At 34.1% G+C, this 13,409-nt stretch overlaps 1 protein-coding gene across 2 annotated transcripts; it reads left to right on the top strand.

Moving 5' to 3' along the window:
- Positions 231-5,248, top strand: LOC109359762 (UDP-arabinose 4-epimerase 1). 2 transcript variants are annotated; one of them, XM_019604461.1, is made up of 11 exons: positions 231-458; positions 1,451-1,494; positions 1,750-1,874; positions 2,450-2,563; positions 2,653-2,760; positions 2,882-2,973; positions 3,262-3,403; positions 3,529-3,623; positions 3,928-4,057; positions 4,404-4,548; positions 4,662-5,248. In XM_019604461.1, exons 2-11 carry the CDS (start codon positions 1,488-1,490, stop codon positions 4,898-4,900), a joined length of 1,197 nt encoding a protein of 398 aa, XP_019460006.1. In that variant the 5' UTR covers positions 231-458; positions 1,451-1,487; the 3' UTR covers positions 4,901-5,248. The 2 variants fall into 2 exon arrangements, with proteins under 2 accessions (XP_019460006.1, XP_019460002.1); XM_019604457.1 differs by having other exon boundaries at positions 1,345-1,494.

Here is a 13,409-nt window from a genome sequence, read left to right as displayed (position 1 = left end):
GATTATATAGTTTTTTTATAAAAATTAAATAATGTGAAGGGAAAAATAGAAAATGAAAATTACACTATGAAGGAAGTTATTTAAAGTTTTGACTTTGTATATAGTATAGAATAGATAAATATAGATTATTAGAATGAATTGAAAGAAATTATTTATTTTACCATAAGGTGAGAGGATATGATTGGTTATATAAAATGTTGGGTGTTGTTGAATTTGATGGATCGGGTCGGTTTTGTGTACCTCTAACGTTGTGACAACACAACAACAACACGGAAACACAAACACCTTTCCGTTCTTCACTCTTCACTCTCTATATCTTCCTTCTTTCTCTCCCTACGTCAATTTTCAATATCACCCACCATTTCTGGACCCTCTCTCACACCTTCTATTTCTCCCCCTTTTCTTTTCCCTTTCTTCTCCCTTTCTTCTCTCTACTCACGCATTTTCACCCATCCCTGGTACTCACTTTTTTCCCTGTTCAGAGATCTTATGCTCTAACTAGTTACCGTCATACCTTTTATTTATTTATTTGTTTTCATTCAAAGTAACCTTTTTCAATGGTTTTCAGTTATGGGTGTGTTAAAAATTTAACATTTTGGGTGTTATTAAGCTTCTGCCTAACCTTTTCCGAAGAAAAAACTTGTGGGGTGTTTTTATTTTGGGTTTGTTTTTTTTGTCTTGTGCAGTTTTCTTATGATTGTTTTTGGGTTGATCATTGATGCTGAACTGGGTTGATGAAAAATTTGTTTTTTTTTGTGTTTTGTTGAATTTAAATTTTTTGGGCTATGTGATATTTGATCGGAATGAAATATAGCTATAATGTGGTTTTGTGACTTTTGTGTGCTTGTGTCATACTTTCATGTGTTAGATCTTGAAACAATGGAGTTTTCTGGATTTGTTCTGTTTTTGCTGTTGGAGGTGTTCTGCAAAATTTTGTAGTTTATTCCATTGGTGGTTGTAGCTTATTTTTGAAATGTGGTACTCTCGAGTTTCGTTTTCTCCTCTATCTTGTTTGCATTTAATGATCTGACACATCATTGATTTGCATGTGTTTTTTATCAGTGTTGTGAATTGTGCAGAACTTAACCTGGCTTTTAGCTTTTTCTGTTTATTTTCAATCATTTACTGGTTTTTCTTCAGCTGGTTTTTGTGGATCTTGGATTCTGTGTACCATCTCTTTCACCTCCTTTATGATTTCGAATTTATTGCTGAATGTTCATTTGCAAAAGTTGTACTTTTTTTTATTTGGTGGCTTTTCACTTTCAACTTCTTTAGGCTTATTTGCATTTTAAACACAGAAAATATCTTATATGTTCTGGTTTTTACTGCATCATGTCTCTCAAGATCTATCCGCCAAGAGGAGCTTGATTTGATCATTGATATTGAGGATTAAGACCTTGTTCGACACACCAAATAATAGGGTTTTCTTGCAAATGCTAAATTTTGTCAGGTCTAGAAGTCAGCCAAGGGTAACCCGACCTATCACGATGGGAGGTAAGATTATGTTCTCCAAATTTGAGCATGAAATGGTGGCATTACCAACTTAGAATGTTATTCAATTTGAAAAAGGGGTTCAAAAACTTTACCTTTTTTAACACATGACTATGGGATAGGCTAGGTGCAAGTTTTGTATATTTATTAATTGTCAAAATTGTGTAATTTTGTTTCATGTTGATGAGTTTTGTTTACTAATCATATAATTGGTGTTTGAAAGTGTAGTTTCTCTTGTGTTTGACTTCTGTCTTTTAGGCATGGATTACGCGGATCCAAAAAGGAAGGGCAATTTTGTTGGAAAAGTTCTTCTTGCTGCTGCATTAACATCATTATGCATTATCATGCTCAAACAATCTCCAACTTTGAATTCCCCGAGTCCGGTAATCCCTTTATCCACTGATACCATTAAAATAACCTTATGTCATTGCCATGGTCAACCTAATGTGTTCTTGTTGTTGGGTTAACTGAAACTCATTCAATGTATCTAAGCCTCTATCTTTCTACTTGCATATGGTTAATGTTGAAATGTAGGAAGACAAAGCTTTATGGGTAATTCTTATAACAAATTTTGTGCAGATATAAAACCTACAATGTTTCTTGGCTCTTAGATTATTACCTGTTGAAAGATAAGCTAATTAAAGTGGTAGATCTTAGATAGAGACAATGGGCTTTTTCATTGTTTATCCATCCAAAGAATGAAGTTTGGGCATGATTAGTTGGTGTTCACCAATTATAGTGAGATTGAGACTAGAAAGATAGAAAAGAAGTTAGAGGGTGTTTTTAAGGAAAAAGAAAATATTAAGATTTGAGATATTTTTTTGCTCACAACTTTCTTCTCTCTATCTCAATATCTTTTTTTCTTCTCGCTATTTGAGTATTCTACAGTGGTTTTGTTTATTTTGTTTTATTCATCTCACTAATTTCTTTGTATTTCTGTTTGCCCTTCTCTCTTCAGTTTTCCCTCAGGGAACCCGGTGTCACTCATGTTCTAGTAACAGGTGGTGCAGGATATATCGGCTCACATGCAGCTCTACGACTTCTGAAGGAAAATTACCGTGTTACCATAGTGGTATATTTATACATAAAAAGCAATTGTTCTTAGTCAAATGCACCGATCAGTGTGATTGCTACAGACATAACAACTTCTCTTTCTCGCAGGACAATTTGTCACGAGGAAATCTGGGTGCTGTCAGGGTTCTTCAAAACTTATTTCCAGAACCTGGAAGGCTTCAATTTATATATGCTGACTTGGGAGATGCAAAATCGGTATGATTTTACTCTTTCTTTGTTAGAAGAAATATCTTGGTTCATATTCCAAGTTTTATTACTTTGATTTACACATATGTGTGGAATGACCAAGAAAGATTGTCTACTTGCTGTTTATCAGGTTAATAAAATATTTTTGGAGAATAAATTTGATGCTGTGATGCATTTTGCTGCTGTTGCATATGTAGGAGAAAGCACTGTGGACCCTCTTAAGTAAGTACTTCTGGATTTTATTGGGACACATTAATCTAAGCTGAACAAGTTGTGAAAAGTCGCATTTATGTTCAGTTTATAATTTTCTCGGTCTATCTAAGTAGCATAAATAACTTATTGTTCATACAGTATTGGCTTTGCCGATACATTCATGCATTGGGAAAATGATTTTGTTGAGAGTTGGATAAAATTGCAGTTATGAGAATAGTAAGTAATATGGTTGGACTATTGGAGTCATTTACTAAAGTTTTACTTTATTTATTCAGTTTTATTTCGCATGTTTTTCAGGTATTATCACAACATTACATCAAATACCTTGTTGGTATTGGAATCTATGGCTAAACATGACGTGAAGACATTGATATATTCTAGTACATGTGCAACATATGGGGAACCGGAAGTAATGCCCATTACTGAAGAAACAAAGCAGGTGTGAAATCTAACTGTGGTCGAGTTTTCGGTGTTGATTGAGAACATATGTTTTCTCATGGCATCCGGAATTGCATTTATCGCTTTCCGAAACATAGTGTTAAAATTGATGTTTTTGTATATCAGAACCCAATCAATCCATACGGGAGAGCCAAGAAGATGGCAGAAGATATAATCCTTGATTTTTCTAGAAATTCAGACATGGCAGTAATGATTCTGAGGTTTGTATTTTATATTCCCCCCTGATTTTAAGTACATAATTCATATGTTATTCCATATTCCCTTTTTTACTCAAGCTGTAAGTGATTCTTAATATATGTGAAACCTTGCAAAAGAGGTGCCAGGGTGATGGTTGTGTTATGGATCCATTTAGTAGATCCAAATTTTTCTTTGATATCTTATGTATCTTTGTTTTGTCCATGTTTTTAATGTTGTGGATAAAGATTTTGGGGAAATTCTAGACATGTAATTATTCATAATTCTATGGTAGTAATTATTCATAATTTTTTGTTGTGGAACCACCAGATACTTCAATGTCATTGGATCAGATCCAGAGGGAAGATTAGGTGAGGCTCCAAGACCCGAACTGCGAGAGCAAGGTCGAATTTCAGGTGCCTGCTTCGATGCAGCTCGTGGCATTATACCAGGTTTGAAGGTATGTGATATTTTCATGTTTTTTGGGTAAAAGGGATTTCTTTTCAAAAATCAGAAACAGTGCGAAAATCCTCCTGTTACGGAGATTTATAGGGTATATTTGACGCGTTGCCAGGAGAAACATTAAATTCATTTTGTATGCAATTTTGGTCGAGTTTTATTAGAAAAGCTTAGCCGTTTGATTTTCAAGTACATCGAAGCCATGTAAGGAATGATATTCATGTTACTGGTTATATACAACCTGCTCGAAAACCACCTAATTGATTATCATTTACTTGTATTTAATAATGTCAAATGGCATGGATTACTCAAAATGCAAGCTCATTGGATGTGTTGCCACCTTGCAGGTTAGAGGAACAGACTATAAGACAACTGACGGAACTTGTGTCCGAGATTATATTGATGTAACTGACCTGGTTGATGCTCATGTCAAAGCTCTTCAAAAGGCGCAACCTGCTAAAGTCGGGATCTACAATGTTGGCACCGGGAAGGGTAGGTTTAAACACTATCATGAATACACTGGTTCAATTTCTTGGTACTAATTTAGCTTAAACATATTTCTTGTTAGTTATCTCAAGATTCTCATGTTTGTTCTGGTTTATCAGGTAGTTCAGTGAAGGAGTTTGTGGATGCTTGTAAAAAGGCTACTGGGGTGAATATTAAAGTAGACTTCCTCGAGCGTCGCCCTGGTGATTACGCCGAGGTGTATAGTGACCCGACGAAGATCAAACGTGAATTGAACTGGACCGCAAAACACACTGATCTTCAAGAGAGCTTACAGGCTGCATGGAGATGGCAGAAATCTCATCGCGACGGTTACGGAGTTTCAAATGATATATATTGAGTTATATAGAATTCTAACCTAGCAGAAGACTGGAAGAAATTCCAGCAGCAGAATCAGCGTCAGCAGCATCCATATCAGCTGCACTTATATTGCTATATTAGAAGAGGGTCCCTTTTTTTTCTTCTTTTTTCCTTCTTTTCACTCCATAGTGAATAGGGATTTGGTAGTTTATTTGTTATACATATCGATCACATAATATGATTTAATAATATGATGCTGAGGCTGGTATAGTTTTACCTCTATCATTTCATTTTCCCCTAATCCTAATCATTATAAGACAAAGGGTGTTAGTGTTACTGATGATGTAAATAAACAAATCTTGACTTGCAATATATGGTCATGGTCATACCATGTCATATTATTTTTCCTGAGTAATATGTATGCACTGTCATCGTCAATGTAAAAATTAATACATATTTAGTACATCATTTACCATTTATTTGTATTACTTTTTTTGAAGAGTCAGCGATGATTAAGCATGAATGGTGGATAATGCAGTGATAATATATAAAACTCATATACTATCATTACATATATATTTTCCTCTTAGCAACTCTTAAAAAATTCATTAAACAGGCCCACAAGTTACTTTACATTTTTTTTGGCTAACCTTTATTTTTATCTAAATTTTGGGGCATGTGAGAGTAGTATAAAATTTGTGCAACAATTGCTTGGTTGTGCAAGTGTTGGTGACAACTCAAAACACTAGCTTGAGAAATTTGGAATATTATATGTTTGCATTTCTTGGCACCACTGTGGCCTGTGGGGAAAAGGAAAAAAAGATGGTATTTAATAGTTGGTATTTAACAATTGCATATTGACAGTAAGAATAATGCTTCACGCACATGGAAGAGAATATCTCCATTCTAATTCCCTGGATCTCAAATCATTGTTCAAGAATAATTTAAGAGTAGACAAATCATTTTTATTCTTCATTTTTGTGGTGGCATGTGTGGTCTTTATATATTTTAAACTAAGTAAATTTTGGCATTGACCATAAAATGTAATAGATCCATTAGGATTTAAGTAATATCATATTCATAATAAGTTGTTGGTTCAGTAGTAGATAAATTAGATTTGAAAGACTTCTTGTAAAAATATACGAGTTTAATTCCTTAGACAAATAATTGTTAGGATAGGTAGCCATCAACTAAAAAGAGATTAACCCTTTTCAAATAATAAGATGGGGGATATCTTGATTAAAATAAAAAAATGATACAATCTTAAAACAATTTTTAGAACAACTAGAGCTCATGGGTTCTAGGCGAGTTTTCCTCTTGCCTATGTCCATGGAGCCCTCATTATTTTATAAATATTTAAGAATATAATTTTTCTCTAAATGCACTAAAGGTAAGTTGTTCTATAACCAATGAGTCAAAAAAAGAATCATAATAAAGATTTAATATAATATTTTAGTCTAAACCTTTACGACATTAGGTTCATAATTCTATCATTCTATATTATATCACTTTACCTAGTTCACCTCAATATGAGACCTAAGTTATACTTAGGTTACTAACAATATTCTTCTCAAATTTGAGTGCTCTACATGAGAGCATGTTCCCTTTGATCCCAGCCTCATCTTTTAGTATTTTGACAGCATCATCAAGACTTGGCCCAACCTACTTCACAATCACTTCAATTTTCTTCAATTGTATTTTCATTGTTCATCATCATTCATCATCAATAGAACACGCCATCTAGACTTTAGTTGCTAATAAAAAAAAATTTGGTCCAAAAAAAAATATCATGATACTATGGAATCCATATCATGATCAAATAACAACTATCCTCACCATTATTCTTTTTAGCCTAACATTTTCGCTCTATACTACTTGTTATGACCAAGGAGCTTAATAATCGAGGATGTATGCGACCAAGGGATCAAAGAAGAACCATAATAAATATACCCAATACTATATCCCTGCTCAAAATATTAAGGCATTAGATCTCCTATATTTATTTGATCCACAATTTTCTCATTTATGTTCAATATGAGAGTTACTTCATTCATACTTCTATTCTTAATTGGTTAATATCAATAGATACTTTCTTATTTTTATATTACATTACATTTCTTTTAAGACAAACTCAATACATAGATACACCATAGAGGGTTGACGAGAGAATTCAATATCAAGAAGAGAAAATCCAAACAAAAAACACTTTTTGGAGGCTCCTCAATATATTAATTACTAATCATGTTAGAGATGATCATTAAATGGCTAAACTTTCATAGATGGTACTCTAGAAGACAACATTGGAGGAACTGGCTCTACCACACTTTAAAAGAAGAAATCTGAACAAAGATCAAATGTCCTATTCTTGTCCCAATTTCATGTCTCATCCAATTAAAAAATGACATTTAAATAAATAAATAAAATTCTAAAAACAAAATATAATCTTTATATTAATGGATGAAATCTGACTGGACAAGGACATGATTTGTGTTCAAGATGACTAAGGTATAAAGAAATACACATAAGTTTTTTTTACCTTTAGCTCATCAAGTTAACATTTTAACCAAACTTAATAAATCTATCTAACATTATTTGCCAGTTTCCTTTGTTTAGTTTTTAGTGCAGGCTGATATGACCAAGCTAAGTAATGGACTTTGAGCGAGGCTGTTAAAGCATTTGGTGCATCAACATCAGGAACTTGGTGTAGAGAGTTTGGTGCAGACAAGCATTAGACAGACTAGATGCATCCTGACTGAGAAGACTTAGTGCAGACAAGCATTGGACAGACTAGGCATCCTGACTGAGACAAACTAAGACATTGGTGCATCCTGACTGAGATAGACTAAGGCATTGGTGTATACAGACTAAGGCATTGGTGCATCAGCTGAGCCAACTTGGTGCAGACAGTTTTTCTGATGCAGTCAGCTTTGCATTATGATTGATGCACCATGAGCCAAATTAATTCTTCTAGAAGATTAGGATATCAGTAGAGTATTTTAACACTTTTATCATGTGGGTTATTAGTTAAGGGTAGTTACAAGTTTGTCATTTTCTTTACCACACTTGTTACTTGAGTCATAAGCTACCCACTTTGTATATAAGGATATAGCCTCTTGTACTCAATAATCAATTAATGAAATACATATCTTTTCCATTTACATCTTATACATCTTTCACATCCTCTTTTATGGTATTAGAGCTCTCGATCTAAGAGCTCTACTGATTCTATTCTTCCAATTCTACAAATCATATCAGCCATAGATGTTGAATCCGATACAAGCTAGCAACGACAATAGTTGCAAATTCTTCACAAAACCCCACAAACCCCTACTACCTCTGTATTAGTAACACCACCTTTAGATGGAAATAATTACCATTCATGGAGTAGATCTATGAGGAGGGTTCTCTTGTTCAAGAACAAGTTTAAGTTTGTCAATGGATCAATAAAGTACCACAAGAAACATACCCGATTTTTGACTCATGGGAGAAATGCAACACCACAGTCCTCTCATGGATTACAAGGTCACTTACACAACAAATTGCCCAAATCATTTTCTATATAGACATTGCCCAAGAACTATGGGAAGATCTCAAAGAAAGATATTCAAAGGTAGATCATTTCAGAACTCTAGACATGCTTCAAGAAATCCATTCTATTAAGCAAGGATATAGAAGTGTATCCATTTTTTTTACTGACTTAAAGACTATATGGGATGAGCTAGACTTCATGAATTCTAACCAATCTTAGAGAAATCAGTCAAATAGAGGGACATGAAGAGGAAACATAGACTACAACAAAGGACATAGAAGGCAAGGAGGATATAGTGGTAGAAACTCCTTAGGCAAGTCATATGGAACAAGCAAGATTTGCACATTTTGTGGGAAGGAATGACATGCTACTTTAAGCATGACTTCCCACCAAACCTTAAATTTAAATCAAAAGTAGCAATGAATGGATCTGTGAGCACAATCAACATAATCACTGATGAAGATATTGATAAGATTAATCCAAGACCAGAACCCAAATAGGACAATCTTGAACCAGAAAGGCAAATTTCTCAGCTTAGCTTGGACCATAAGCATCTTGTTGATCATGCTGAACAAGAACCAGAAAACACCATATCCAATTTATCAAGTACTCTTCTTGACAATAGATCTTGGATACTTGATAGTGGAGCCACTGATCACGTGACTAACAATCTTTCCAATTATTTCAGCTATATATCTATTAAACCAATCAATATTAAACGACCTAATAATTAGACAATCATAGCCAAGCAATCTGACACTGTTAAATTGTCCGATTTAGTAACTCTATACAATGTTCTATACATGCCAAATCTTAAATATAACATCATATGCATTTGTAGGCTAGCTTGCTCTCTTCACTGCAAGCTCATATTTGAGGAACACTCTTGTTTTATCTAGGATACGACTACATTGAGGATGCTTGGTCATGTTGAAGGGCATAATAACCTCTACATCCTCACCAACCGTGCTATGCCACAAATGGATAATTCACATCTTGTCAATATTTTAAATAAGCCTAATGATGACTCTTTTGATATCTGGCATTATAGATTAGGCCACCATTCCCATAGTGTTCTTGTTCATATGCATAAACGTCACTCACATATTAAAATTTAGAAACATAAAGTTTATGATTACTGCCATCTTGCTAAGCAATGTAAACTGCCTTTCTCTCTCAGTTCTACTTGTACTAAAAATACTTTTGAGTTAATTTACATGGACATTTGGGGCCCCTTGGGATCCCTACTATGCATGGGCATAAATGTTTCCTTACTATTATAGATGACTACACAAGACATACATGGTTTTTTCTCACGTTGTCAAAAGGTTCACAATTTTACTCAGATGGTTAACACTTAATTTGACCAAAGAATTAAAGCCATTCGTACTAATAATGGTTCATAATTCTTAATGCCTACCTTTTATTCTAAATATGGAATTCTGCACCAGAGTTCTTGTATGGAAATACCACAATAAAACTCAGTGGTTGAAAGAAGGCATAGACAAATTCTTAATATCACTAGGTCTCTTCTCTTCCAAGCCAACTTACCTAAGATTTTTTGGGAGTATGCTGTTAAGCATGCTATTCATTTAATGAACAGATTGCCTACACCTGTTCTTGACAACCATTCACCTTTTGAACTCTTGCACAAACAGACCCCTGATCTTACCAATTTAAGGGTGTTTGGTTGCCTCTGCTATGCTTCCACCCGCATTGCCCATAGGACCAAGCTTGATCCCAGGGCCAGAAATTGTGTCTTTTTGGGATACCAACATGGAACAAAGGGGTTCATCCTCTTTGACTTAACCTCTAGGGAAATTTTCATTTCTAGAAATGTCATGTTCTATGAATCTGGTTTCCCCTACCACAATGACAAACCCCAACCTCAACACACTATTCCTAATTCTACTAATGATGAACTCTCATCCCGATCCTTATTTGACTATACACCCTCTACATTTTCACCAACCAACCCCAATACTACCAATCTTACTTCACCACACTTTCCCATACCAATGACTTCCAACCTCACACATCTAAGATGCACACTACTCAAACTCCTTACCTTCACCTCACTGACCTTCCTACTAGGAAGTCTCGGAGGACTTCCTACCCCCTACATACCTAACAGATTATCTTTGCAACCTTTTAACCAATTCCACACATCTTAACAACCACATCAGACATCCTCTTCATAATATTTTATGCTACAATTCCTTATCATCCACACAAAAACAATACTGATTTTCTATCACCACTCACACTAAACCTAGAACTTTCAAACAAGCAATCCAATCTTCTGTTTGGATTCAAGCAATAAACAATAAATTACAGGCTCTCCAATAGAATAACACATAGACCCTTGTCACACTCACACCCAACAAGAAAGCCATTGGCTCTAAGTGGTTTTACAAGCTAAAATTTCAATCTGATGGAAGTATTGAGAGACACAAGGCTAGACTTGTGGCTAAAGGCTATAATCAAACAAAAGGCCCTGATTTCTATGACACCTTTTCATTAGTGGTAAAACTCACCACTTTGAGGCTCCTATTAGCTCTTGCGGCCACCCATAACTGGAACCTTCAAAACTTGATGTCAACAATGCTTTTCTACACGGTGACCTTGATGAAGAAGTCTATATGACCATCCCTCAAGGCATCATTTGCAATATACCCAACCATGTTTGTAAACTTAACAAATATTTATATGGCCTAAAACAAGCAAGTCGCCAACGGTTTGCAAAATTGTCCACTGCCTTATGCTCCCTAGGCTACACCCAATCTCAGAATGATCATTCCTTGTTCACTAAGAAAACTACACACAACTTCACAACTTTGCTCATCTATGTTGATGACTTAATTCTTGCAGAGGATGACCCATTTGAGATAAACAATGTAAAAGCCTATCTTGATAACAGATTCAAAATTAAGGACTCAGGGACATTAAAGTATTTCCTTTGCCTTGAAGTTGCTAGGTATCCTAAGGGTATAACTCTATGCCAGGGAAAATATACCCTGGATCTCCTCTTAAACACTACTTTTCTTCATTCTAAACTCGCCCTCACTCCTATGGTTAAAACAACCCATCTTAGCCAACATGACAATGCACCTTATAAAAATCTCGTCCTTTATAGGCAATTGGTTGGCAAGTTACTTTACTTGACCAACACACGTCATGATATAAGCTTTTCTATTAAAAAACTTAGTCAGTTTATGGCATATCCTACTATTATTCATCATAGGGCCATGACAAGATTTCTTAGATACTTAAAGGCTAGCCCTGGCCGAGGGCTCTTTTTATCTAACAATTCCATCAACCAAATCAAAGGCTTCACTGATTTTGATTGGGCTACTTGTCTTGATACAAGAAAGTCCATATCAGGTTATTGCATGTCTTTAGGAGATTCTTTGGTTTCTTGGAAAGCTAAAAAGCAAAACACTGTGTCTAGATCCTCATCTGAGGCTGAGTATAGAGCTTTAACTATTGCCTCTTGTGAGGTGCAATGGTTGACTTATCTTTTACATGATTTACATAATAAATGAAAACCCCCTGCCTTATTGTATTGTGACAGTAATTCTACCAGGTATGTAGCTACAAATTTCGTGTTTTTCGTGAAAGAATCAAACACATTGAAATCGATTTTCATATTGCTCCTGAACGTTTTCAAAACAAAGTTTATCATGTACTACCTATTGAAACCAAAGAACAAGTTGATGATATTCTTACAAAGACTCTTGAGCTTGCTATTTTTAATTACCTTCTGCCCAAGTTGGGAGTGATGAACATAACATCTACTCTCCAACTTTGGGGGGGGGGGTAATAATTCTATGTAACATTATTTGCTAGTTTCCTTTGTTTAGTTTTTAATGTAGGCTGATATGACCATGCCAAGTAATGGACTCTGACCGAGGCTCGCAAAGCATTTGGTGCATCAACATCAAGAACTTTGTGCATGAAAGCATTGGACAAACTAGATGCATCCTGACCGAGAAGACTTGGTGTAGACAAGCATTGGACAGACTAGACATCCTGACTGAGACATACTAAGGCATTGGTGCATCCTGACCGAGACAGACTAAATCATTGGTGCATCATCTGAGTAGAGTATTTTAACACTTTTAGCATGTGGGTTATTAGCACATAGGTTATTAGTTAAAGGTTGTTACAAGTTTGTTATTTTCTTTATCACACTTGTTACTTGGGTCATAAGCTATCCACTTTGTATATGAGGACATAGCCGCTTGTACTCAATAATCAATTAATAAAATACATATCTTTTCTATTTACATCTTATACATCTTTCACATCCTCCTTTAAAACTCACACCCAACTATGAACACTCACTTTTTGTGCAGCCCATAAAAAGCCCAAAATGTTTAAAATAAAAATAACAAAACATTTTTACTTAATTTCAATAAATAACAATAATTAAAACCATGTTATGGAGGAAATATAATGAATACTTGTATTAAATTTATGTTGATAAGGTTCCTAAATCTAAGTGGTTGGGTTAACTGAAAATATAACAAATGATAATGCTAAATTTATGTTGATAAAGTTTCTATATCTAAGTGATTGGATTAAGCGGAAATTCAAAATAATAAAAGTAACTAAAAAGAATTAAATTAAAATGGACCCTAAAAAGCCACAATCATCTTTATAAGAAAAAAGGGATAAAAATAATTTTGTATCATTATTTTATTCATTTTTTCGAATTTTATTATAAAATAAGTAAAGAATAATTAATAATATTTTTTAGTTTATTTTTGTAATTAAATTCGAATTTTAAAATAGAAATAAGAGAAATGTTCTTAAAAATCACTTTTAAATACCAAATAAACAAAAAATATAATTTTTTATATTTTATTTTTAAGAAAATATAATTTTATAAATTAAAGCATATTCACATAATTATTTATTTATTTTTCGGAATTTATAGGATATAAAAAGTAATTAAAATATATTTAATTATGTTTTAATTAAATTTTTCAAAAATAATAATACAAATACCAAGTCA

The sequence above is a fragment of the Lupinus angustifolius genome, chromosome LG01 (genome assembly GCF_001865875.1).
Source record: "Lupinus angustifolius cultivar Tanjil chromosome LG01, LupAngTanjil_v1.0, whole genome shotgun sequence".
In the NCBI taxonomy this organism is placed as follows: Eukaryota; Viridiplantae; Streptophyta; class Magnoliopsida; order Fabales; family Fabaceae; genus Lupinus; species Lupinus angustifolius.
Note: the sequence above shows the minus strand (reverse complement) of the source record. Positions and strands in the feature narration are given on the sequence as shown.

Coding starts and splice junctions, on each gene's coding strand:
- LOC109359762 (XM_019604457.1), top strand. CDS start 1,434: ATGCTAAATTTTGTCAGGTCTAGAAGTCAGCCAAGGGTAACCCGACCT. Junction 1,495..1,749: donor CCGACCTATCACGATGGGAG/GTAAGATTATGT, acceptor TCTGTCTTTTAG/GCATGGATTACGCGGATCCA. Junction 3,624..3,927: donor ATGGCAGTAATGATTCTGAG/GTTTGTATTTTA, acceptor TGGAACCACCAG/ATACTTCAATGTCATTGGAT.